Source organism: Phytophthora infestans, genomic scaffold, assembly GCF_000142945.1.
Source record: "Phytophthora infestans T30-4 supercont1.8 genomic scaffold, whole genome shotgun sequence".
NCBI classification, from domain to species: Eukaryota; Oomycota; class Peronosporomycetes; order Peronosporales; family Peronosporaceae; genus Phytophthora; species Phytophthora infestans.
In genome coordinates this window covers 3129432-3154999 of record NW_003303751.1, presented here as the reverse complement: position 1 = coordinate 3154999, position 25568 = coordinate 3129432, and the positions used below count along the sequence as shown (strand labels likewise).

Here is a 25568-nt window from a genome sequence, read left to right as displayed (position 1 = left end):
TTGCAATGGACACGGAAGCCACTCCGTTCATCTCTGCGCGCGAGTGTGACGCATTGAACGATGAAAACGTGACACCACTACCAGCGTCGCAGCCGCATGTCGTATTCGTAAGTTTATCTTTTCAGGAAATTACTCTATTTGACAAGAGCTGATTATTTGTGTGTTTTATTATTTGCAGCGACTTCGACGAGAAGACGAAAAAGTGCCGTGGATTGTCGAGTTGGTCTTCTTGCTTTTCAACGCGCAGGTAGGTAGGTCAGCCTTCGCTTGGGGTTCAATATGCGGTGCGTTCGAGATGTACTAAGCGCCTATTGTGTTTTTTTAGGGCGACATCTTGCAGGTCGCCCGTGGGGCCAACACTCCAGACACTTCAACAACCGGTCACCGCACAGCTGGTAGCCATGCTGTTGCGTATTTTGGCGAAGAAAACTTCCGAGCCACACGAGCCAAGTTGAAAGAGACCGACGAGCGGGAAGTCGTTCGGTTTTCCATGACCAAAGTGCATCCATTCGTCGAAGTCGTGGGCTGTCTAGTCACGTATGCGGAGGACGAAATCGCTCGCTCTCCCCAACTCAACGCGTTCTCACTCACGTGCGATCTCCACGCTCTTGACAGCTCTCAGGCCGAAGCAGAAGCGCAAGCGCTCGCCGCTGGTGGCAAGAGATTCGTGTTCAATGACAGTGGAGAACACACGCGTTTATTGAATATTTATCACGACCCGAAGACATTAAGAAGACACATTGGCAAACAGACGAACGTGGTGATATTGTGCAAACTCTTTCGACGTCACGGAAAACACCACGACTGGGCTTTCCATGCAGCTACAGAGGATCGAAGCAACGTGGTCGTACGGAGCGCTGTGACAGCGTCTCTGGTTGAAACCATGCAGATTTTCCTGCTAGATCTCATGCCGGATATCAAAATCCCGAATCGCAACCCGCTGTCAAGTGTTGCCGGGATCTGTGCAGCTCTCACTTGCAACGAGTTTCTGGGTATTGAGCGTCACTTTCCCAAAGCAGGACTGTCCAAAGTGGATTTTACTCGCTTGTTACTGTGGGAATTGATGCGCGCTCGACCGAGTTTGATGCGGCATCTAAATCGCGCTTCTGCTCTTATTGGACTGTTGTTCGAGATGTTTGAGCAGATCGACATTAACGGCGATTCCGTCGTGGATTGGGACGAATTCACGTCGTTTTGTATCGCGTTGGGACTTGTGGCCACTCGAGTTCCTCATGACGAGAACGATCACGATCAAGGACAAAGTCATGGAGATAACCACGACGCTCCACCTCGAAACATGATAGTGTATCGCCATGAACCTCTGAGTAGTGGAACTGCAACTCGGTAAGTTATTTATTTTATCTTACTTTACTTTTGCCAACAAACAACTTATTGTACACCACAGGACTTTTCCTTATCAGATCAACAAGCTTAAAAACTTCCCGCAACTCAAACGCCTTGCAGTAATCGAACACAAAAGTCCTCGAATCCTCGTACGTGAGAATGTTAACATTTATTTCTTTTTTTTCTTACATTTTTTTTTTCATGAATTCAAGTTTTTCGATCTGGATATGAGTTTCCTCCACGAACTCAATTGCAGTGAGAAACTCGCAGCCGAGAAGAAAGCAGGAGAGAAACAGCAAGACGTATTAGACTCGTTGGAAGTTCTGGACGCAGAGCATATTCCATCTCGAAATGCTCTAGCGGTGGCAAGCAGCGACTTGTGCATTTCATTGTGGTCCATTATCGACGCTACTGTGGGCTCGTACGTCTTCAATGGGAAACTGGCGGGACGTTTCCCCGCTCTGTTCGTCAAGTGGTGTCCTCCTCCTCTCAAGCGATTGTTCGTTGCTGGGGGTTCGACAGATCACGTTCAGCTCTGGGACTTGGAAGTGCCCATGCACGCTGGAGCTGCTCCGCCGCCTCCGCCGATGCTGCTGCCTCGCAGTCACACGGAGCGGATTGCCGCTTGCTTAGATCTACCGGAGACTCCGTACGTCGCGACGGCCTCTTTTGACCACACGATCACGATCTGGGAGACTGTGGCAGGAGCCAATTCCGCTCTGGGGGGCCCATCTGCTGTGCTTACAGTCTCGTTCGTGCTTCGAGGACATCAGCAAGCCGTTTTGACACTGGACTCGGCTTATAATCTCTTGCTAAGCTCAGGATTCGAGTACCAAGCGTACTGTTGGGGGATTTCGGGACGAGTTCTAAAGACTAAGCTAGGAGGTCATCACCATTGCCTAATGGGGGCCAAGTTTGTGTCCACCTCTGCATCTGGACCTTGTCTTGTAGTCACGGGTGATCAAAGTGGACATTTCAAGCTCTGGGATATCACTCGATGCGCCAAAGGATTGTCGGGGAACCACTTGTCGATCATGTTGCAGACTTTTGAGCTTCACACGCCGAATCTCTGTCGCTTCCGGATGTTTATGACGTCGTCAAGTGGAGCTACTGGACTGGAATCGCAGCATGACGAGCCGGGAGCTGAATCGACTGAGAGTCCGGCGTGCGATATCGTAACGGGAAATCTGCGTCTCTATCGCTTCAGTGCGTTCACCCAGTCGGTGGGATCTCAGGACGACGCAGCAGTCGACGAATCGGCGGGTTCAGCTCCCACGAGGTTCATCGTGTTCAATGCCGTGGCCAACACTTTCGTTGGTGCAGTTGAGAATCGTATTACGGTGTGGAATGCAAATTCTGGCGCGAAAATTGAGGAACCAGTGACAATCCGAGACGCCGAAGTCTGCGCGATCACCTTCGATAGTCCTCGCGAAAGAAAACTTTTCGTGGCGACCAACGTACGTTGAGAGAGTTGCTAACCTAACGAGTGTTGCGTGCAACTAACTCTGCGAAAACTATGGCCTCAGGATGGTGCAATTCGGCTTTACAACCCTGTGACTGGAGCTCTACTGCAGGTAGGATATCTCCATTCTTACGCCGCACCACTTTTATAATTTGTACCTGAAACATGCGGCTAGAAACTGGTAGTGCACGACGGCACTGTTACCTCTCTTGTGTTCTGCTCGCATGCCAATGTACGTGACCGTCATTTATTAAGGAAAACCGAGCTTTTGATCGTCATTAGTGGTATAATTCTTGCTCTAGTGCTTGATTTCGACTGGAGACGATCGTATGGTCTGCGTAGTGGACTCGCCACCTGGAAAGTTGAAACTGGAAGTGATCCACTACGTGGAAAAGGCTCACAACTCCAGTATCACGTGTTGCGCTTGCTCACCGCCACCAGCGACCGAGACACACACGTCGAGGTTCATTGCCACAGCGGACGATGCTGGCGGAGTGCAAGTGCACGACCTTCACCACATCACGTTCCAGTTCCGCTGTGCTACCGTCCACACTCGAGAGATCCGAGCTCTGCATTTCCCAGCTGCCACACCGGGTTTCCTCGTCTCGGGTGATGTCAGTGGTGTCATCTTCGTTTGGCCAACAATTGGAGTTCGAACTTCGATCGCGCAACCTCTTATGAGGCTCAAGATGCAAGAAATCACACCGTCAAGACCTGTATCGAGCAACGTAGAGTTCGATGGGATCACAGCCATATGCTCCACTACGTCACACGACTCTCACTCCATGCTCTACGTTGGCGTCGAAACGGGGCAAATTTTTGCATGGGATCTTCATTCTCTTCCTGTGAAAACCCAGTCGGAATCTACAAGACGCTCAGCCATTCGACGTCGCTCATCTGTTTCCAAAGGTGAAATTTCAGTGTTGGAAAGTGGAGGCAAAAGTGCCCCGTTGCCGGTGATTCTGTCGATTAAGTCGTGGATGGCACACCAAGCAGGTGTTTTATCAGTGCAAAGTGTGTCTTGGCCTGGTGAGTTGCTCTCGTTGGGTGCAGACGGCATGGTTAAGATCTGGGATCGCACTGCAACTTGTGTCGGCCACATTTTAACCACAGCAGAACAGAGCTCGGTCTCCGCTTCCGCGTGGAAATTCATACGTCGCGACCAGACCCCAGGAGGCCATCAGAACGATACTTTTGAGCGAATTGCTCGTGAGGTTACTGCCAAGCACCAGCGTCGACTGAAAAAGGAGCTCAGTCGACAGCGAAAATCAGGACAGCAACCTCAAAATGAGCATACAGTTTCTGACAATTCCCTCTCAACTTCTTCGTCACTTTTAGAGCTGGACTCGCCAGCAAAATCACCACCGGGACTTCAATTTACAGGAAATGCACATTTTCCTGATGCGTCGATAGCGATGACCAACGCAGCAAACGCCCTAGTGGCACTTGTGCCGTTCTCCGTGACATCCGTGACATCGGGAGTGCATCAAGGAATTTTTGGACCGGAGGAGGCGCAACATCTCCGAGCCATTGCGAAAAACTCCAAGGCTTTACTATTAGATGCATCGGACAAACGGAAGCGTGTCGCAGCTCTTGCGCCGTTATTTGCTTCACCTGAAGAAATGATGAGAGCGCGTGCAAAAGCGAAGGCAAAAGCTCGAGCAACGATGAACAACAGTCCGCAGATTTTGGATTTTCCTTCTCGAGCGCTAACAAATTATCCGCTGGAACTCGAACGCCGCGCTGCTGCCAACGCTAAAGCTGCAGCGAGCGCTTTACGCGCTTTAGACCCAGAGCCTTCGCCATTTCTACGTGAAAAATTGCAGGATGCTGCGTCACCAATTGTGAAATCGACACCGAAAAAACGATTGCAACGTCTGATTGCAACTCCAGAAATTGACATTAAAATGAGTGCAAGTGTGGTGATACTAGCGAGGAATGTGTCATTACCGAAGCTGACGCAGCCACCCAGCCAAGATCTTGATGACCCTCCACCCACGTTGAGCACCAGTGCGTCTGCACCTGTTCTACATGTAGTTGCAACAGACCCGCCTTCAATGGAAAGTCCTGAAAAGAAAAATCGCAGTAGCAATATCGAGCGCAAGTTGAAGTTGTGTCAGAAGATCGTGGCAAATGTTTGTCTCATGAGCTCCAAGCCCAAAGTGTCCAAAGTGCGCAATGAAAAAGAAAAACCCGGTTCTCCAGCGTCAAATTTGCGTCAGCAGACTTTGACACTAGCGATAGCACAAGGAAAAAACCCTTTCGGACCACACTACACGGTGAAACAAGTTGAACAGCTCGCCATCCGACTTGCACGACTAGATGAAGACGGCTCCGGAGATCTAGATCAACACGAGTGGAAGCAGTTGGCAGAGTTTTGCGGTCTCGACAGCAACGCAACAAGTATTGACACCCTTTTCCACTCTCTCGACCGCGATTCGGATGGCACAATTAGCGTCCGTGAACTGCTTCCTTCTCTCGTAAGTGGGCAAAGTTCTTTATTTTGCATGAGTTTTGTATTTTTTGTTAAGACTTTGGTTCTCACAATTTTTTTTTGTGTTTTGCTCTGTAGTTCCGGCAGGCGTCTACCGAACAGCTCCAGCAAATGCGAGCGTTCATTCAAACCCGGATGATAGAGCTCCGTGGAGCGAGACAGTAGCGGGATGAGGAGGTTTGGGAGACTACTGCACCGCTGCCGTGGAAGCGGCAATACAATCCGGTGAATCGGCCACGAGAATGTCGATGGGAACACGGTGCAGCTCGCCATTTGCATCGTGAACCAAAACTGGCACGTCCAGGAAGCCAAACTCGAAAAAATAGGCTCGTGCACGTGCAAAAGGCGCGTGGAGGATGCCAAACTGGTCCACTTGCATTAAGAACTGGGGCTTGACGGAGTTTTGCTTCGCTTCGACGAAGGGAATGAGCTTGGAAACGGCGTCCAGCGAGCTGCCATATTCCAGCGTCTTGTGTTGCCATGTGGCACGCACTTCGCCATCGGAGAACTTCGTACCAGCGGCATATCTCAACGGGAACAGATCGTCTCGTGCATCTTTCGCTGTTGCTGCCAGTGCCTTGAGATAAACTTCCTGTTCATCTGGTGTCATCCGCGAAAGTTGCAACTTGACAAATTTTGTTGCATTTGTTGCAATTTCACTTTCCTGTTGCAAATCCGTGGCAAACCGTGAGCAAAATTTCCGCGCGAACGGCAACACTTGAGAGCGCGGCACTCGGTCGTAGAGTGACGGGAATGGATAAAGCTCCGCCAATGTGGTGACGCACGGGTGGCACTTGGTGGCTCGTGACACGAACGGCGTGCTGTCCTCGATCAACGGACTGGACAGCAAAAACTCGCGGCAAAGCGTTCCAGGTGTTAAACACTGAGGCGAATCCGACACGATGTAGATTTTGCGTACTCGACGCGCTGGCAAAAGTTGCAATTGCGCCATGGCGGCACGTTCGGCGCATGTGGCCCCTCCGATATTTGCACATTCGGCGTTCGCACCAATCACGAACTTGTCGGTTTGGCCCTTGAGATCTTCGTACGAGAAGAGCGCCAATACTCGAAAGCCCGAGAGTAACGGGGCAGTGGTGAAGTGCTGGTCACGGCGACCTTCCAGTAGCGTTAGATACTGCTCGTCTTCGGGTGTGAGGACGGCGTCGCGCATTTGTTGACGTAAAGGGGGGATTGGAGGTTTGGCGTGGGGGGTCGTGGCGAGTAGGCGCGACTTGGCAAATGCAGTAGTGACGGTGGATTTTGTGCAGGTTGCAGTGTTGGTAAGCATTGCAGTGGTGGCATGTGCCGCCGTGAATGCGAGTGGAAGTGCATAGATATGGCTGCAACTTGAAGGTGCAGACGAATAGAGCCATTCGTGCTGACGAAGCACCAAGGCATCCGCTCGATTAGAGCGATGTAGACACTTCTTTTTAGAACCTGTAGTGTCAAATTACGGAGAATGGGGAGTAGTTGCCGGACACTGACATTTGGTATATTGTACGGTGGTGAGCTACGCTGAGCCTAAAAATAGAAACAAGAGCTTCAACTCGGCAACAGCAAGCTCAAAGTTATCATAAATGGCGACGTAAACAACAAGCGGGACCAAAACGTCGTTTACGTGGTCAACGTGGATCCGGCGCGTAGCACACCAACACGGCGACGCTTTATACATTCATATCTCTGCTCTACGATTACAACATCCGTCACAGTTTGGACTCAATTCCCGTAAAAACGTCGAAGCAAACTCATTCGCGTGGATTCCAGAAATTGAATAACACACGCTTGGCTGTCAGCAGTAGCATCGGGGCTGGGGGGAGAAGTAGAGGCAGCCAGCGTTACAGCAACGGGGGCTGTGTCTGCTTCGCCGTCAAGTAAATTCACTTGCAAGTCACTCATGCAGTTTGTGAGGAAGAACGCCGCAGTAAATTGCAGTCGCAATACCAAAATTCGTAGTGGCGCTTGGTCATTTAACTGCTCCTGCAGCATGAAAAATACCTGCGAGAAGTCCACCGCATCGTACTCCAACACTACAGACCAAAAGAGCGTCAGCAGCAGACATTAGCTCGAGATTTCCCGCTTCAACGTTGTACGCTAACTCACCGATGACGTGGCGACGAAGCTCTGCAATAAAATCTTTGCGCCTCCTCCACTGTTGCAAAAACATCTAAGTACACATTTTGCAATTAGCAACAGCAAAGCGCCTCCATTGTCACTCAACACAACTGTAATTTACCTTTTTGCACGAGGCAACGAGCTCTACCGAAGATTGCGCTTTACTGGACAGCGGGGCTTGCGTCACTTGACTGGACAGCAGCATTCTAGATGGCCATTCAACAAAGAGTGGCCATACACCATCAGCGTTTCTCTCTTCATCAATAGGATATCCAATGAAAATTGTCAATCTGTCGGTTGTGGCGGAGAAATTCGGGGCATGGAAGCCGTCAGGTATGTACACTGAGTCTAGATCCTCTGCCTCAATCAAGCGTTTTGGGTCCCATTGAGGTTTTTCTCCAAGCAATGGCAACGCAAACAGCACGTAATTGCCAATCAATTCACTTCGCAGAACCAGAATCTCCAGTTCAGAATGATGTTGCAACATTTCGTACTCGAACTTCGCCCTCTGCGACGTTACAGACTGCAGCGTCTGCAACAACAAAAAGACACAGACTCATAAGCGAATGACGATTGACAGTGGCAATGCCTTCCCACTTTTCATCTGCTGACTCACCTGCACTTGCTGTTCCCGGAATGCGTCAACCAATTGCTTGACCACATCTTCCAACACTTTTGTCAACTCGTCGCCAGTCAATGTTGGCAGTTCACCGAGGTCCGCCACATTCAGATCGAGTTTTTCAACTTTTTGCAACGCTTTCAGTTCACTTCTATTTGCCACGTCAACGGCCACTTCATTTTCGTTTTGTTGCAGATACACACTCGAAGACTTGACTGCAAAAGATTGCCAAAATACACAATGACAATAGTAAATAAAACAACACTGAAACATTTTTGTTGTTGTCCATTGACAGTCTTGACGGCCATCTGTACAACCTTGGCGAAGACAAACGTCTCTGCTCGTCCAGATATCCACGCGCACTGCCAGCCATGCGTTGCGTGCGTACAGAGCCTCCACATAGCCTGCAAACAGCGGCGTCTTACGGTCTACGCTGGCTGCTGAGTCGACGCCGGTCCGAATGGCGCCAAAGGAGTCCACTGCCACGAGCTCGGCGACTCGCACGCGACGCCGGCATCGCCGCGTCAGCTCGAGTTCCATACGTCAATTGATAAGAAATCGCCACATAGATTGCTATTCCTGCAGCTCAACCATGTGTTTTAGAATCCCCCTCTCACCTGCGATTCACTTGACGTTTGTATCGAATCCAATCGCGATAGACGGGTATTGGCTACAAACGTAAATATTATCTGCGTGGAGGGGGAAAGGGGGGAGGAAAAGGAAGGAAGAAAACGCGACTGAGAGACCGCAAGGGAACCAGCGGACGGCCAGAAGCACGCAGTCGCCCAGAAGCCGTCACTCAGTTACTGGAGCCCAGTTGCTGCTCGAGTGCGTGCCCTCCTCCTCAGCGTACGTATATATACTTGCTCGCGAGCTCCTTGCTTTGCCATCTCTTTGCGCCTAGTCGGTAGGAGTCTCGCCTCCTATCCTTCGCTTTTTTTTGCCGTTTAAATAAAAGTGAAATGTCAAGACACGAAGTGGCAAGCAATAGGATAAAAAGTTGCCTATTTGCATTCTCACTTTTGTGTTGCCTTTTGCTCTTTCACAGCCTTTTGACGTGGACGACCGACCTGATTTCGCGTTTGGGTCCGCTGGGTGATTGAGTCCCCTCTATACAAGTACACTGGCGGACTAACTAAGCAATGAAGGGGATGTTGCAAACTGTGAAACGGAAGCTTAGCAACAACGGAGAGCACATCGGTGCCAACTCACCTGACCGGATGGACGTAGACGGAGCCCCCAAGGGCGCCAACGGCGTCGGCTCGCCTGTGGGCGACGTGGCGCGCTCTGACGTGTCACTTCCCAAGCGCGAACGTCGTCGCTCCTTCATGGCGCGCAACCAGAAGATTCAGGCTCTGAAAGACTTGCCACACCTGAAAGACACGTCGCTGCAGCGACGAGAGGCGCTGTTCCAGCAGAAGCTGGAGCTGTGCTCTGTCATTTTCAATTTTGACGACCCCACGTCGGACAAGCGGTACGCATGCAAAACTTGGGTTTTATCAGTGGGTTTTATTAATGTGGCAGATAACTGATAATAAATATTGTCTTATTATCAGGGGCAAGGATTTGAAGCGCCAGACGCTCCTGGAACTTGTAGATTATGTGAACAACCCCGGCGGCCAGAAGATTTTCACGGAGACGTTGATGCCGGATATTATGGCGATGGTGTCGCTCAACATCTGCCGCGCTTTGCCTCCGCAGACCGAAGACTTCGACCCGGAGGAGGACGAGCCCGTGCTGGAAGCCTCGTGGCCACATCTTCAAGTGGTGTATGAATTTTTCCTGCGCTTCATCGTGTCGAGCGAGGTGAACGCCAAGGTGGCCAAGAAGTATGTGGACCAGAAGTTTTGTCTGTCCATCATCGACCTGTTCGACAGCGAAGACCCGCGCGAACGGGATTACCTCAAGACGATCCTGCACCGCATCTACGGCAAGTTTATGTCGCACCGGTCTTTCATCCGCAAGGCCATCAGCAACGTTTTCTACCGGTTCGTCTACGAGACGGAGCGACACAACGGGGTTGGCGAACTCTTGGAGATCCTGGGCAGTATCATCAACGGGTTTGCCATGCCACTGAAGGCCGAACACTTGCAATTCCTGGTGCGTGCACTGGTGCCACTGCACAAGCCAAAGTGCGTCTCAATGTACCACCAGCAACTCTCCTATTGCATCACGCAGTATGTAGAAAAGGACCCCGAGACGGCTGTGCCTATTATTCAAGGCATCATCAAGTACTGGCCCTGGTCGTGCTCGTCCAAGCAAGTGATTTTCCTGAACGAGTTGGAGGAGATTCTGGAGCTCATGGGAAGCGAGCAGCTGCAACAGGTGCACAAGCCGCTGTTTAATGGCCTGGCCAAGTGGCTGGGCAGCCAGCATTTCCAGGTGTCGGAACGGTCGCTGTTCTTGTGGAACAATGAACATCTCGTGAACAACGGGTGCTTGAGTAAGCAGCACGCGCACTTGATCCTGCCGGTCATTTACGGTCCGCTCCATAGAAACTCGCTGGGACATTGGAACACGACGGTCGAAGGACTCGCTCAGGTGTGTTGCTGGCACTATCGTAATTACTGGGTCTTTAGTATTCGTGGCTGATGATGTTTGTATTTGCTGTAACTTTGTAGAACGTGTTGAAGCTGTACATGGACTATGACATGGCGCTGTATGACCAGTGTGCAAAGGAGTACTCGCTGAAGGAGCAAGCCATGGCGGACACGAAGAACAAAGAGCAGGAGAAGTGGCGGAAAATAGAGTCGATGGCAGCGTCGAAGGCTCCAGCGTCAACGGCCTAGGTTGCGTCGTTTTTTTACAGACAAATCGCGGCGTTATGCATGCGAAGACAATAGCAGCGAATGATAACGAGTTGGACCAAGCGAAGGCTGACGAGTAGGGGACGGAGATTGATGTGGAGGCAGAAGAGGGAAAGGTTGGGGTCAAGAAGAGGCCTGGGCCACTCGCGCTGCAAAGTCTTGTGTGGCTCTGGCCTTAGCTTGCGACCCACACAGCACTCCTCGCGCTGAGCGCGGGAGAATGGCAGCACATGAGAGGAGACGGCAGGCAGAGTTAGGTTTTCATGGATACTTCATGAATGGCGATTGCATTTAGATGACACGGGCAGCCGGGTTTGCACGTGGATACCGGTAGTGCAAATCTGGTGGACTAGTACGTTTCTTCCCATTCGCTTTACTTCAGCTTCCTTCGCACAGCCGAGTGATTGTCAATCACTTTCACAAAATTTGCGGTTGAAATATCACATTTGCAGTGATTGAAACCTTTCATCCAATCACAAGTTATCGACGGGGTCCACACCAAATAGGCGAACAGCTCCACTGTCAACCACAGAAGCAAACCCCCGACCAGCGAGCGGTGGGGGATCAGCAAGAGACAAATGGTGCGCGTGTGGCTTCGTCCCTGCGCGTCTGCGATCGTTGGTGCGTGCTGTCAATGCAACGGATTTTTTCAATGCAGCTCCAAGTTTTCTAACGTGATTTCTGTGTATTCGAAATTGGTATCGTTATCAGCGCTGGGTCGTGCGGTTCCTAGCGCCAAGACTGCAGTGCTGCGTGCACAGATCCCGCGCTCATTGGCCACGCACAATGACACGTCGCTTCTGATTGGCAGTGTGCGCTCGCTGTCCTCCAAGGGCAAGGACGACGACAAGAAAGGTGCGTCACAAAGCTCTAAAAGCTAAAAGCTCGAAAACAGGTCCTGTTTAAGCGCTAATTCTTGTCGCTATCTGCAGAATTTAAGAAGAAATCGACATTCGATAAATTTGAGGAGGACAACGACTTGACGGAGGTGCCCGAAGAGGTGAAATACCTGAGCCAGCAGTTGGATGAGAAGGACCTTCAGTTCTCGGAGGAACTTGACTTTGATGACGACGATGAGGATGATGAGGACGCTGCGCTCAGTCCTGCCGAGTGGGCCGAGAAATTCGAGCGCGACGTTGCTGAGTGGGACCAGGAAGAGGGAGACTACGACGAGGACAGCTTGGCAAACGTCTCTGCTGAGGGAGTCGAGGACGACCGCCTCTACGTTGAAATGCCTGGATACGACGCGTCGCTGAGCCTTGCAGAGAGTCAAATTGGCGTCAACGAGGACCAAAGTGTCCCCGATCCGTTCAAGAAATGGGAGCAGGGCATGGCGTAAGTTGCTGTTTCTATTTGTCAATTGTTGATAGTGGTGACTGAAAAGTGTTTATTTACTGTTTTATTCAGTATTTCTCCGGAAATGCTAAATTGGATGCTGCCTGTTGAGAAGAGGAAGCCGTTCAGGAAGGAAAAGACCAAACCGTGGAAGTATCTCGTGGCTGCTAACCACCCGGACGTTGTGGAGCTGGCTCTTGACGTGGACCTGCTGCGTCTCTTCATTTCCCCAACGGGACGCATTCGTCCTCGTCGGTTCACTGGTCTGACGGCCAAGCAGCAGCGTAAACTGGCACAGGCGATCAAGATCTCGCGTCAAATGGCATTGTTGCCGTATCTGTCGCGATACCCGGAGCCTACGCCCGAGCAGTGGAAGGCAATTGACGAAGAAATCATCGCAGCCGCAGAGCTCGAGGACGACAAGGACGATGTGCTCGATGACGACGAGGACGAGGACTTCGATGAGGACTTCGAGTATGATTAGACAAAATAGAAGTGATCGGCCAAGGACGGTTTTCCTCAGTCTAATGCCGCAGTTGTGATCGTCATATAACCGAGAAAATAGTCATACCCTGTTGGATACAGGTTACGATAAAAAAAAGTTTAATTTTTGCCTGTTGTTATTACCAGGATAAGCATGATGCCAAAACAGGATAAAAAGTCTGGTTGAAGTTGTTTTCATTGCTTTAATGGGGGAAGGCAGAGGCTACAAGATGCACATGACGTCGAAAGATGAAACGCAGAGAATTACAAGAAAGCTACAAAACCCTGAGGCCTGCTTCGAGTTCTTTTGTTGCTTTGCCAATTTCCAGTCTCACGTGCCGCATCCGAGACGTCGCGTTCTTCCGCTTTCAGGGGGGTGGGTTGCTTTTCTTCCGCTCTGCATTTCGAACCGAGTAACTTATTCGTCAAGCTCGGCCGCCAGGTCAGCAGCCTTCGCCTTCACCTCCTCGATACCGCCAACCATGTAGAAGGCAGCCTCCGGAAGGTCGTCGTAGTTACCGGCGATGATGTCCTTGAACGACGAGATCGTGTCCGTGAGCGGCACGAACTTGCCGGCCTTGCCCGTGAACACCTCTGCCACGTGCAGCGGCTGCGACATGAACTTCTGCACCTTACGGGCGCGAGCGACAGTAAGCTTGTCGTCTTCCGACAGCTCATCCATACCCAGAATGGCGATAATGTCCTGCAGACCCTTGTAGTCCTGCAGCAGCTTCTGGGTGGCACGGGCCACATCGTAGTGCTCCTGGCCGATAATACGGGGGTCAAGCATACGCGACTTGGAGTCAAGAGGGTCCACAGCCGGGTAAATACCCAGCTCGGAAATCTGACGCGACAGCACAGTGGTAGCGTCCAAGTGGGAGAACGTGGTGGCCGGAGCGGGATCCGTCAGGTCATCAGCGGGCACGTAAATGGCCTGCACCGAGGTAATGGAGCCCTTCTTGGTCGAGGTAATACGCTCCTGCAGAGCACCCAGATCCGTGGCCAGCGTAGGCTGGTAACCCACAGCAGACGGGATACGACCCAGCAGAGCCGACACCTCCGAACACGCCTGGGTGAAACGGAAGATGTTGTCGACGAAGAGAAGCACATCCTGGCCCTCAACGTCACGGAAGTACTCGGCGACAGTCAGACCAGTCAGACCCACACGGGCACGAGCTCCAGGGGGCTCGTTCATCTGGCCGTACACCAGAGCGGCCTTGGAGCCGTGGTCGTGCCGTCGTCGTTGATCTTGATCACACCCGACTCGATCATTTCATAGTACAGATCGTTACCCTCACGAGTACTGTTCACCCACACCGGCGAACACGGACACACCACCGTGGTTGTTGGCAACGTTGTTAATCAGCTCCATGATAACGACCGTCTTACCGACACCGGCACCACCGAAGAGACCAATCTTACCACCCTTGGCGTAAGGGGCCAGCAGGTCAACGACCTTCATGCCCGTCACCAGGATCTCAGCACCAGAGCCCTGCTCCGTCAGCAGAGGAGCCGACGTGTGGATGGGGGCGTGACGCTTGGCGTTGATGGGACCACGCTCGTCCACGGACTCACCGATAACGTTCATGATACGGCCGAGCGTCTCCGGACCCACTGGAACCTACACATTCAACAATATTTGGAAATCTATAAATATCTGTTCCAAATTCCTAAACGGGCCTGTGTGGTGCATCTAGATTTAGAACGTACCATGATGGGGTTGCCGGTGTCAACGCACTCCTGGCCACGCACGAGACCGTCCGTGCCCTCCATAGCGATGGTACGGACCGTGTTCTCACCCAGGTGCTGAGCGACCTCGAGCACGATGCGCGTGTTGTCCTGGGTCTTAATCTCCAGGGCGTTAAGAATGGGCGGCAAGTTGTCCTTGAACTGCACGTCAACGACGGCACCAATGATCTGCGTGATCTGGCCGACCGAGCCCGTGACCTTCTTGGCGTCAGTCGCCATCGAGCGAGCGCCGCGCATGGCGGTAAGACCCACACGAGACAGCATCTTTACTATGTGTTTTCCTTCGTCGAACTGCTCCCGTCTGCGGCTGAAAGCGGAAATGAAGCGGCTGCAAACCTGGCCGGATCGCCCCAAAAAAGGGGGAGCCAATGAGGACCACACACCCTACATCACTTGGCTTTTGTAAGAAATCATTTTAGAGAGGGAGGAGGTGACGACCTTTTCGGGACAGCACACTGTAGCTCTCAAATTGATACAAAATGTTCTGCTATTGCTGTCCACAGCGTCTGTCGATTGGCTGAATTGATCCGAAGTTCTTTATAAGCGACCTGATCCGCTGCGGGTCAAACCCGGGCCATCGTTGACCGTGCCTTCAACCAACCCGAGCGTCGACTGCAACGTGTGCGGCTGAAAATGCCCTGAAGTGTCGAACCCATGTCAATAGCAGTTGCACCTGCAGGGAAGCAACGCAATGCATTTTGCAGCGCAGTGATGGCAGCTCTCGTTGACATTTATAATGTCCTTTCAATAAAACACAATGGAGCTGGGGTGTTTTCCAACCTAACTGAAGATGCAACGAAGGCAAAAGAGAAACATGTAAAACGCGACGCGCACTAGACAACAGCGGCATTGTGCAAAGGTTGCAGTGGGCTCGCAAGAAGATGTCCATATCCGCTGCCTATCTACGTGTGAGTCGGTCTGTGGGAACCGGTCAATTGCGGATCGAACAAAATCCTCTCGCTCGCTTCAACCTCCCCCTCGCATCTTCCACCGGCTTCCGCAGTTCGGGCGTGTTGACGTGGCTATATCGCATTATTTGTGTAGTTTTCATCGATTGCAGCGACGCGATTCGTGCGCTGCCGTCACATCGGTCCTTGCGCCTGCAAGCGGTGTTCTAAGGCTGCCCACTTGAGCTGGCGCTGTTCCGTCGTCTGCTGCGCTCTGATAGACGCACACACAAGCGTCAGATAATGGCTCGATTGCGTATTAAACGAGTGCAAGAACAGAACTTGCAAGTGCGTCATGCATGTAAGCTCACCTTCCTTCGCGCTCCTCGAACTGCGCCGAGCACTGGTCGAAGAGCTGCGAGTCCATTTCCATGAATAGCTTGAGCACATTGTACGTCAACGTCTGGACGGTGCTGTGCCAGTGGTTCTCGCAGTTGCGGTACAGCGCCCCAAAGATCAGCGGCAAGATCTCGGCACGTCGCGCGCTCACAAGCCGCACCAGTGCCTCGTTATTCCATAAATATAAGGCGCGCTGAGAGACCTGGAAGTGGCTGCTGCACACGGCCTGCGATATCCGCAGGAACAGCGGCCGCATCACTGCCGCAAACTGCTCCATCTGGATCATCTCGATGATCTCCTCAAGCTCGTTCAGGAACAAAATCTGCATCAGCAACGCACAATTGTAGTCAGAATGGGCTGCAAGCTATCAAACAACTAGCCATAACTACTGTAGCTTGACGATACCTCTTTGGCGCTTGCAGTTACCGGCCAGTACTTGAGCAGCCCCATGATAATTGGTTCCGCCGTCTGCGGATCCTTTTCAACAAATTGCGTGGTGCAGTAGGCAAGTTGCTGGTGGAACATGGCGAGATTCCCTGCCTGTTAATTAAATTCGCACAGAAAAAGCAATGCAGCGAGTTAATCTGTCGGTATGATGCTCCAGGGCTTCCATACGGAAATCAACAATAGACGCACCGTGTGCAGGGGGATCAAAGCGCGCTCGAGGAAATTCTGGTGCTCAGGTTTAAGTGGTAGAGCAAAACCGTTGATGATACTGCGGTAAACAACCAGATGAAAACGAGTGAGTCAGGTTCTAGCCCCTCTGAATCGCATTACAACCCAAAGGAAGTGAAGCACTTGAGCAACAACAACTGTCAGCATTGCAGACGCACCTTCCTAGGATTTCCAGTAGCTCACCCACGCCCTGGAGTGATTCCGTCTCGTACACGAACGTGTAAAACATGTCGTTGATCGAGCGGCGAATGAACGAACGCAGCGCCATCGACTTGCCGTAGATGCGGTGCAGAATTGTCTGCAAATGCACAGCGCAAATAAACATCTCTACTTTTTAAGCAAATATCTGCGCTTCCCACCTTTAGGTAATCCCTCTCCCGAGGGTCCTCAGAATCAAACAAGTTCAACAGCTTGATCATAAACTTCTTGCTGAAGTATTCTTTGGCCGTCCTGGAGTCCACCTCCTTTGACAGCACGAAACGCAGCAAGATCTCGTACACCAACTGCATATGGGGCCACGACGGCTCCAGCATAGGTTCGTCGTCTTCCGGAGCAGCTATTAACATCACCAAAGTTCCGTCAGCACTGTACAATAAGAGGGAGAGGTAAGTATCCGACAAAAACCGACAGTCGCCTACCTTCAGCGTTGCCATTGGCGTTTATCGTTGAGAGGTTGGAGCTGCGTCCCAAGTGACGGAAGATGTTGGAGCCCACACATTCGAGCAGATCAGCCACCACTGAGGGGTCCCAAGCCACCTTACCAGCTGAAATGTACTCCACGATCTGCAACAACGCATTGCGCTTGGCCTCCTTCTCGCGCACCTGTTTGCGCATGTCGGTGAAGTCGTACAGCACGCAGCAGAGCTTGAGCTTCTGGCGGAACAGTCGCATGCGTTCACTTGGGGGAACGTCCTCCAGGGCCGGTAGCTCGCCGAGCTTCATCGCCCCGTTGGCCGCCATGGACGTCATGACTGCAGGATCAGTTCCAGATCGGCTTTCGGGCGTTAGATTGGGAGACCTCTGTTTAGGGTATCTAACGTCACATTTGGGTTGTAGCAAGTCTTTTGGAGCGACCTTAGCGCGACCTTCTGATGAAGTGGTACCTGTCTTACAAAAACCGAGTGAAGCGAATGTGGTACTCCTCGAGATTTGTAGTTTAGCGGAGCCCGTTAAATTCGCCACGAGTTTTGTTGCTCGATGTCACGATGAAGAAGATAAAAGTGGCGCCACGTCACTCGCATACCGTACTCGCCACCATGGAGCGCTTCGACTTCAAACTCGGAGTTCAACCTGAAATGACAAGGCGAACTTCAGCCTGAAGATGGCAGCGCGACCGACGGCAGTACTGTCCACCTGACTGTAGCTCTTCAACTACGTGCGATGAATTAATCGACGGCCCGCTGCATTTTAACTTAAAATTTCAAGGTGGTGAGAACTGTGTCTATTGTCTAAAGTGAGTACCGGTAGATCCAAGCTCGCATTGTTAGTGAGTCGAGGTGAAATTTGTTGTTTGCATTATCGGATGATCAAACGATCCTATTTTAACCATGCACCTATTCAGCTCGCGCACCATGCAACGCTTGCATTTACGCAGCAGCTGATACCGAATCCGAAATCGAGGTCCGATCGTTTAATGGTCCGTTGTAAGAATCTTCACTGAAGATTGAAGGCATCTTTTCGCAGCCTTCACAACTTTTTTTACGGGATGAAAATACATTGCGAGAATATACACTGTTAGTCTACCTCGGTTCATTTACTCCGGAATACATGTAACATTGTACTGACAGTGCCAGTCTGACACGCAGCGTGTGAGCAGGTGCGATGATCCGGATGTTGACGAAGCTGTTTGGCACATGTATCGGTAAAGAACTCTTTATTACTAGTACTTGAGTACATGTATTAGCAGTACAGGGCCAGGTGCCACCGTCTGTCGACCAAGGATTTAGGTTTGAGCTGCAAGTTTGCCAGAATTTAGCTGTATGGTGGTGCTTCAAAGGCACATCGCAGCAGGCAACTGCGCCTGTGACCGCATGGCAAGCAGTAATTGGACTTGAATTCTTGGAAGAAAGCCGACCGATAAACATGTACCACACCTGAATAACAAAACTTCTTGCCCGTCAACACGCGCTGGCGTACCAACCTCGGCGTGGCCTTCATTTGATACAGTATCGACACTGCGCTGATACTTGTTGTAATTGTCATCGCGGAACTATTAAAAATAATGGCCAGCAATTCAAATCCTTATCCAATGCTGCGGTACATCCAATATCAGAGCAAAGCTGGACGTTAAGGTTACGGTTCCTACGGAACAGCCTGAAGCAAGAGATTCAGCAGCTATTAAATTTTACCGGGTCAAGTGTTCACAAATCACTTCATTAAAGTAAGACCTGCTCACAGTGAATGTCTTCATCACTTTCAATATCAGGTTTTGAGGGTTGGAGTTGAACCGGCCGTGTCGATAGTCCTACATGTATCATCATTGCTCACTAAAAAATCGACCGCGTTGGTGCCACATTCACTCTCGCGTTGAAGCATGGAGCAGCACGCTAAACCGCCGTCTCCGGGACTGGATGAGCTGCTGCGCGACGAGGACTACGCCGAGTTGGTACTGGAGCCCGCGGCGGTTGACCGGCTCATGGGTGGACAATGTCTCGTGGAGCAACTTTCGCACCATGACGATACACACCGCAAGCGCCGTCGTGCGCCCACCGCCGATGCAGACATGGAGCTACAGGACCCCGACAACGACGAACAGCCTGAACAGGAGCCTCTGTGCTGCCTCAGCGACGTGGATGACACTGACGAGGACGCGGAAGACGGCACCGATGCGCTCATCGCCGCATTCGGATCGGAGGACCAGAATCAGATTGAGACACACCAGGAGCAGACCACGCTGCGCAGCAAGAAGCTACCGCACACGTCCTCGGCCTCGGCCATGTGCGTGTGTCGCTGCGGAATGAGTCGCGGCTCCTTGCTGGAAAGCGAGGCATTTGATCCTCACAGTGCGTCTCGAGAGTATCTGGACTTACACATCCGCTACGCAGTGGTAGTGCGTGTGGTAAGAGTGGAAACCGTGGAAAGTCATACTGTATTCGTGCTGAAAGTGTCCGACGCGGAGACGCAGAAGCGCTGGGAGGTCAAGAAGACGCTCAAGGAGATGATGCTGTTCTACTCGCAGATTCAGCAGATCAGCCTCGTGGATGCGCCTGTTAAGAGACCACTTTGGGGCACATTCCGAGGTCTGAGGAGATTTCGGTTACCCAAGAAGTTTTTCCACTTTCGAGGCTCATTAAACACTCAGAGACGCGTAGTTTTTGACTCGTTCTTGAGACAGACGGCGGCTCTTGTGGCCCCCGCTCCACTGGGACCTCGTCGCAGGAAGGCCGTGCGGTTGCTGCAAGAGTTCGTAGGTGTACACCGCCATTGCGACGTGTTTGATCGCGGTGATTGCTCTTGCTTTTTTCTCAAGAACCAGGTGAGCGCGTCCCAGCTGGTGACCGAAATCTTCGCGGCCTCTAGCCATAAGGTTTCGCTTGCCTGTGAGTCGTTTGTGGTGATATTAACCAGCATGACTCGCGACAATAAACACGCGATCATGCCGGAACGCAAGGCGCGAATGCTGTTGAACACGGTGTCGCGGAAGATGGGGGAGATCAAGGACAAGATGCTCAAGGACGAAGTGCTGCTGAGTCAGCTTGTCATTGCGCGTTCGGAGCGCTCGGAGCCGGACTTTGACGAGTTTGTGGACGAGGTGAAGCATGCCGTGTGTGGATTTGTACAGAAGCGTGTGTTGGTGCCGCTGGAAGATCATGTTCGTGAGGCTTTGAACACGCTGTCGGACTGGGAAGACGAGAACGTGCTGAAGGACAAGATCAAGGTGCTTCAGACCAAGCCGCAGTCGTTTTTCGGAGTGCCACCGCATGTCGTGGCTGGCTCGGGTAGTGACTGGGAAGACGCACGTCGAGAGCTGCGTCGAGTGAACGAGTACGCGTTGCCTCTAGACAAGCTCAAGTGTTTGGCGCGTGCTGCGGGGGCTATTTTCCAGACGTGTGGATCGTCGCGTTCGTCATCATCTGCAGACACAACGACCAGCCTCACGTCGATTGAGGAGCTCGACTTGGTCTTACGACCGTCCATGACCACAGACGAGTTCATCTCGGTGCACTTATTCGTGCTGGTCATGAGCAATATGTCGCAGCTCCTGATCACGCGTGAGTTTCTGCGGATAATGTGCGACCCCCAAGACATCACTGGTGAGCTGGGCTACTACCTCACGACGTTCGAAGTGGCTGTGGATCTGCTCATCAGCCACTCGGATCCTCAGCAGCCGATGTTGCCCAGTGCGTGAGGCAAGCAAAGCAGAATTTGTTATGTGGCGTTCGTTGTAGTTCAAGAAGATATGCTGACTGTGATGTGTACTTGTAAATTAGGAAGAATACGCGTTTGTTTCTTGGAAGTGCTGAACGCTCTTGTGTTTTTCGTGAGACTCTCCCTGTCACTGGACTCTTGACACGTCGAACTCTAATGATCAGCAGTTCGTTTTCGTCTCCTCCTGGTGACTCCGACAATATCCATGCTGCATCACCCACTTCCTGCATCGCTTAACTGCACAGGTCTTGTGTCCTTCGCGTTTATAACGACATTTCCTTGGTGGGGTTGCAGTCGAGCGGACAGCAGGTGGAAACGTCTCGCGTTCGTGTTTGGTGGCTTTGCAGTCTTCGTGAATGTCTCCAGTTTGATGGTCGTGACAGTAGCCCTGCCCCTGCTGATGGTTCTGGCACTCGTTAACTTGACATTTCTTTGGTTTGATACTCAGCTCGCGCGCATGACTGAAGCAAAATCCCTCTCGCCCAGCTGCAGCCAGCTTTTCACAGTTGCCAATCTTGCACTTCACTCCATGGTAGCGACACAGATTCTGCGCGACTGCTGTGCGGCTGCAGTTGTCGATCTTGCAAATGCGGTAGCCACCATGACGGTGACAAAGGCCGTGGAGTCGGACTGAACTGCCGCACTCTGGGTATCGACAAAGCGCTTTGGCCTGTCGACAGTTTGGAAGTGTCTTCAGTGGAGCGGTGTTGCTCTTCAGGAAAACGTTAGTCGAATTGTCAAAAGAACGTGGCCGAACCTCGATCTGTTCGCTATGTTCCCCTGCGCTTTCGAACATGGCAGCCGCTTCATTGGCACATCGCAGTGCTCTGGCCACCAACTCGGCGTAGTCAGATACTTCTCTGCTGCTATTCGCAGTAGTAAATTGGATTGATTCGTCTTCCTGGTTCTCCAAAGGTACCATCGCCACATCTCCAGACTTGTCTTCCTCAGGTTGCAGTGCACTCATAAGAAAGTCGTCATCTCCACTGCTCTCGCTGACAGTGTCAGACGTATTGCCCCCATTGCTGTCGTCTCCGCCTCTTTCGTCGTCTTCATCCTTGTCGCAGCGCTCTATGACCTGATTTTCCCTGTCATCATTAAGTCCTTGCTCGCGAGTATGTCTGCAGCAGTGAGAACTGCCAAGCGTTGCAGCCAGCTTATCACATCCATCCGTCGCGCACTTGCTGTTGACGCGGTGCTCCGAGCACAAGTACCAAACAAGTGCTTTCCTCTTACAACCGAAGACCTTGCACATCTGATAATTGCCGTGACTGTTGCCCATGCCGGCCACAAGTGTCGTACCAGTATTAGCTCGGTGTAGAGCAACCTTATCGTTGTCTTGCGTTCCCTGCTGCCGGTCTGTAAACCACTGCAACGTGCGTTGCAGCCCCACAATTCTGTGTCTTTGAAGCTCCAAATTCTCCCGCACTGCGCGTGCGGAGCCAAAAGTCTTGAGGAAGAAAGCTAGGTCGGTCGTGGCCTGCTCCATATCATTTCCTACTTGATAGCTGTCAACGGAGCACACAGTTTCTTCCCTTGCAGTTTCATTTTCGTTATTCATCACTCGCTTGACTTGACGTTCGAGGCGTCTGATCTCGCTCTGCTGCTCGTGAAACTTGAGGCGGATTGCATGCGTGGAGCCGAACTGGTCCAGGAAGAACGCCAAGTCGGAGAGGGTCGACGCCGACGTCAATTCCGAGCTCACTGTCGTGACGTCCAGCATGATGACGTTGCCCTTTCCTTTCCCTGTGTGAAGTTGAAGTGATTCTTTATTTTGATCTTGCGGTCACTATCAGAATAGAGAGTCCATCTTACAAATTCAAAGAGAACCGTTGCAAATCTGTTCAGCTTTTTTCCGTCGCAACATTCTGAAATTCACTAGTCACGCACGAAGGTTGCAATGCTGGACGTCACCGCAGTGGGCTCCAATCTGACGCCTGAGCAGCAGGAAGAAACGCTCTCCGATCTTGCCTACTTACTCGACGAGTTTGGCTCCACTCGTGCAGTTCGCGTCAAGCTGAGCGAGCAGCAACGCGAAATTCAGCGCCTTGGGGGGCGCCTTCTCAACGGTCGCGGGGTCGAAGAGGACGAAAAAAACTCAACTAACGAAGAAATTGCCGTGAAAAAGAACCAGGGCGGTCCGAATGATGTGGATGAGATCATGGCGGACGTGGATTTTTTCCTAAGGGTCTATGGGTCCACACACGCCGTGCGCCAGGAGCTGTGCACTCAAAAGCAGAGACTCGCTGATCTGCGCAGCGCGATCCGATTTTTCCAGAAGTTGCAGGATGGACCTGCAACGACAGAGAACTTTTGCAGTACAAAAACTGGTAAAAGTGATGAAATGAAGGTGAATTGTACTACTAGTGCTACTCTGGTCCAACAAGTTGCTGAAAAGGAGCAACAAAACGAGAGCATCACGATGTTTCAGCACACACAAAGTGCGACCGGCCGTCGTCGACCTAGTCACGTGACATGCAAATTCGTGGGGTGCATGAAATGGGTCATGCGCCATGGAGAAAGTTCAGACGAGTACTGTGCTCAACACCTGGCAGCCCTTGCTTCTCGAGATGACTGCACAGACACATCGATGCAGGATGAAAAGAGCGTGCGAAATGAAGAAGACGGTGGGCATAAGGGTGATGTGACTCTGGAAAAGAAGAAACGTGATAATGTTCCGATGAAACCCAAAAGTGGGAGGTTGGAGACTTTTCTGCATCGTGGTGGCGCGAATGACGACATTTGTGTTAGTGGCATGATAGCTGCGTACTATAATCAGCTCAAAAAGCCTCAAACTGGTGTATGTGGTGCCTCGAAGCCTCCCGGTGCATCAAGCTCCAGTGATGGCAGTCATTGCGTTGAGTTAAGCTCGTCCCAGCTAAAATCTACTAAAGTTTCCTTCATGACCAAGCAAACCAAAGTAATCGCCAGCATCAAGACTGATATGCGTACTGCTCTTCAGGAACCATCGTCTACGCGACGTAGTAGCCATAGATGCAGTCATCCAGGTTGCACCAAAAATATTCAAGCGCACGGTTTGTGCTGGGCTCACGGTGGTTATTATATATGCAAGGTCGATGGCTGCACTCGACGAGCAGCGTCACGAAAGCTTTGTCGCAACCACGGTGGGGGTACTCGATGCAAACTTGCCGAGTGTGATAGCTTCAGTGTTTCCTATGGGAAGGGTTATTGCTACAGACATGCCCGCGAACAAGGTTTGGGCGTCAATCGAACAAGCAAGACCAGCACGTGTCACAGACCGCAAATGGGCAATTTGCAGCAGGATAAAGGCAATGGTAAAAACTATCCTCGGCCAAGTACTTTTGAAAAAACACATCAGGACTCAGACGAAGCCCGCACAATAAATATTCGTCGCAAAGCTCGTCATGAAACGTGCAAAGCATTCAAATGCATGAAGTGGGTAAAGCGAGATGGAGATCAAAGTGAGTACTGTGCCACCCACAGAAACTTTCGCGGATCTAAAATTGGCAAAGCGTCAACAGCGCCACTTATCTACCCGGAACACGAAGTGATTCCAACTGAAGCAAATCCCGTGAAGATGATCACTTCGAAAAGCCACGTCTCCTCGTGCAAGGGCGTGGAAGGTTAGCGAGACCGGTGCTAAGATTTTTTCGAGCATCATGACGCTACGTGCTAAATAGCGCTGCAGGAACTCGCTTGGCGAATCTCCTTTGTGCGGCATACGCTGCTTGCGCGCAGGTGCGCTATAGGTGACAAACCAGATACTATCGTTAATGAAAAAAAGCATCATGTTAATGGTAACTCCAAAATCGGTGAAGTTAATACTGTGAAAATATCACCTGAATACCAGTTAATATTAAAATATCATCTAATACTTTCTTCTGGGACAAAATAGTATTATAAAATATCAACTTGATATTAGCTAATACGATATTATATTTTTCGAAGATTGCGTAATCTCTTATAGAGGACCCTCTTTTAGGGTCCTCTATAGCAATATAAGACCATCGAATAGAGCGCGATAAAATACAGCACCGTCCGACTTAAGATAGCAGCTTATCAGAGGAAAGCCTGGGTTTGGTCAACGAGAAGCACCTGCGCCAGGGTTGACTAAGCCCTGCCATCCATCCCAAAATTGCTTTCAAGCTTGTGTCTGTGGTGCTTCGTTGGCATCATTTGCCAAGATGCCAGCAAGACGAAAGAGTGTGGAAATCAGCATTAAGAGGCAGACTATCGGCTGGATTGCCACGGAGGGGGTGGCGTGCCGTCTCGCGCGGAGGCTCATTTCCGCCAGCGCGAGAGGCGCATTACAGCAGCGTGCTTCCGTGAGTGGTGGCGCCAGCAAGTGGGAATCCTGGCTGCCAGGGCTGTAGCCGAAGTTTTCATCGATCCGGACGGCGTCCAGTTCTCGGTGAGGCGGAAGACGCGCTTGGGGATTTTATCTTTGACCGCCGGCTTAACAGCGAAAATGCCACCAGGGACTGGATTGCAGCCCAAGCGCGGTTGATGTTTCATGAGAGCCGTTCCGAGGAAGAACACGAAGAGCATCCGATCCGTTTCGCAACCTCAGAATTCGGCGTCGTACCAATCTCACTACGCTCACGGATGATATGTTAGTTGGTCGAGCGATATCGTTTATGCCCTCCTTAACAGAGCACAAGCCCTCCATAAGACCGTGTGAGCTATAAAACTTACCTGCGTGTCGAGCGCCAGTGCATTGCAGTCTGCCAGTGTCCGGTGCCCCCATCTACGAGCCACCGTCCACTGCCAGTGTCTGCCAAGACACATCCCAAGGACACTCATGCGCCTGGCAGTGCAGCTTGCGGCTGCACTACAACCGGCTACACTGAGT

General features: G+C 51.5%; 8 protein-coding genes across 8 annotated transcripts; 4 read left to right on the top strand and 4 right to left on the bottom strand.

The window, feature by feature from the left end:
* Window positions 1–5: 5 nt before the first annotated feature.
* PITG_06600 (uncharacterized protein) lies at window positions 6–5439 on the top strand (the record flags this gene model as incomplete). The annotated part of the gene is made up of 12 exons (XM_002998641.1): window positions 6–107; window positions 179–247; window positions 326–1344; window positions 1406–1493; window positions 1557–2440; window positions 2504–2801; window positions 2871–2918; window positions 3109–4060; window positions 4190–4748; window positions 4896–5266; window positions 5319–5331; window positions 5379–5439. 12 exons carry the CDS (start codon window positions 6–8, stop codon window positions 5437–5439), a joined length of 4464 nt encoding a protein of 1487 aa, XP_002998687.1.
* A 48-nt stretch (window positions 5440–5487) lies between these two features.
* On the bottom strand, window positions 5488–6471 carry PITG_06599 (uncharacterized protein; the record flags this gene model as incomplete). Its single annotated transcript, XM_002998640.1, has 2 exons — window positions 5488–5925; window positions 6019–6471. 2 exons carry the CDS (start codon window positions 6469–6471, stop codon window positions 5488–5490), a joined length of 891 nt encoding a protein of 296 aa, XP_002998686.1.
* A 483-nt stretch (window positions 6472–6954) lies between these two features.
* Window positions 6955–8565, bottom strand: PITG_06598 (uncharacterized protein; the record flags this gene model as incomplete). The annotated part of the gene is made up of 5 exons (XM_002998639.1): window positions 6955–7327; window positions 7401–7464; window positions 7534–7944; window positions 8029–8246; window positions 8349–8565. 3 exons carry the CDS (start codon window positions 7897–7899, stop codon window positions 7017–7019), a joined length of 741 nt encoding a protein of 246 aa, XP_002998685.1.
* A 205-nt stretch (window positions 8566–8770) lies between these two features.
* On the top strand, window positions 8771–10820 carry PITG_06597 (protein phosphatase 2A regulatory B subunit, putative; the record flags this gene model as incomplete). Its single annotated transcript, XM_002998638.1, has 4 exons — window positions 8771–8880; window positions 9080–9505; window positions 9588–10572; window positions 10653–10820. The coding sequence occupies 3 exons, from the start codon at window positions 9174–9176 to the stop codon at window positions 10818–10820; spliced, it is 1485 nt and encodes a 494-aa protein (XP_002998684.1).
* Window positions 10821–11385: 565 nt separating this feature from the next.
* PITG_06596 (uncharacterized protein) lies at window positions 11386–12657 on the top strand (the record flags this gene model as incomplete). Its single annotated transcript, XM_002998637.1, has 4 exons — window positions 11386–11459; window positions 11550–11693; window positions 11771–12173; window positions 12303–12657. The coding sequence occupies 4 exons, from the start codon at window positions 11417–11419 to the stop codon at window positions 12655–12657; spliced, it is 945 nt and encodes a 314-aa protein (XP_002998683.1).
* Window positions 12658–13074: 417 nt separating this feature from the next.
* PITG_06595 (ATP synthase subunit beta, putative) lies at window positions 13075–14669 on the bottom strand (the record flags this gene model as incomplete). The annotated part of the gene is made up of 3 exons (XM_002998636.1): window positions 13075–13904; window positions 13992–14277; window positions 14367–14669. 3 exons carry the CDS (start codon window positions 14667–14669, stop codon window positions 13075–13077), a joined length of 1419 nt encoding a protein of 472 aa, XP_002998682.1.
* Window positions 14670–15487: 818 nt separating this feature from the next.
* Window positions 15488–17375, bottom strand: PITG_06594 (serine/threonine protein phosphatase 2A; the record flags this gene model as incomplete). The annotated part of the gene is made up of 7 exons (XM_002998635.1): window positions 15488–15566; window positions 15664–16013; window positions 16097–16231; window positions 16328–16406; window positions 16525–16664; window positions 16726–16922; window positions 17005–17375. 7 exons carry the CDS (start codon window positions 17333–17335, stop codon window positions 15488–15490), a joined length of 1311 nt encoding a protein of 436 aa, XP_002998681.1.
* Window positions 17376–18899: 1524 nt separating this feature from the next.
* PITG_06593 (uncharacterized protein) lies at window positions 18900–20714 on the top strand (the record flags this gene model as incomplete). The annotated part of the gene is made up of 2 exons (XM_002998634.1): window positions 18900–19154; window positions 19272–20714. 2 exons carry the CDS (start codon window positions 18900–18902, stop codon window positions 20712–20714), a joined length of 1698 nt encoding a protein of 565 aa, XP_002998680.1.
* Window positions 20715–25568: the final 4854 nt, after the last annotated feature.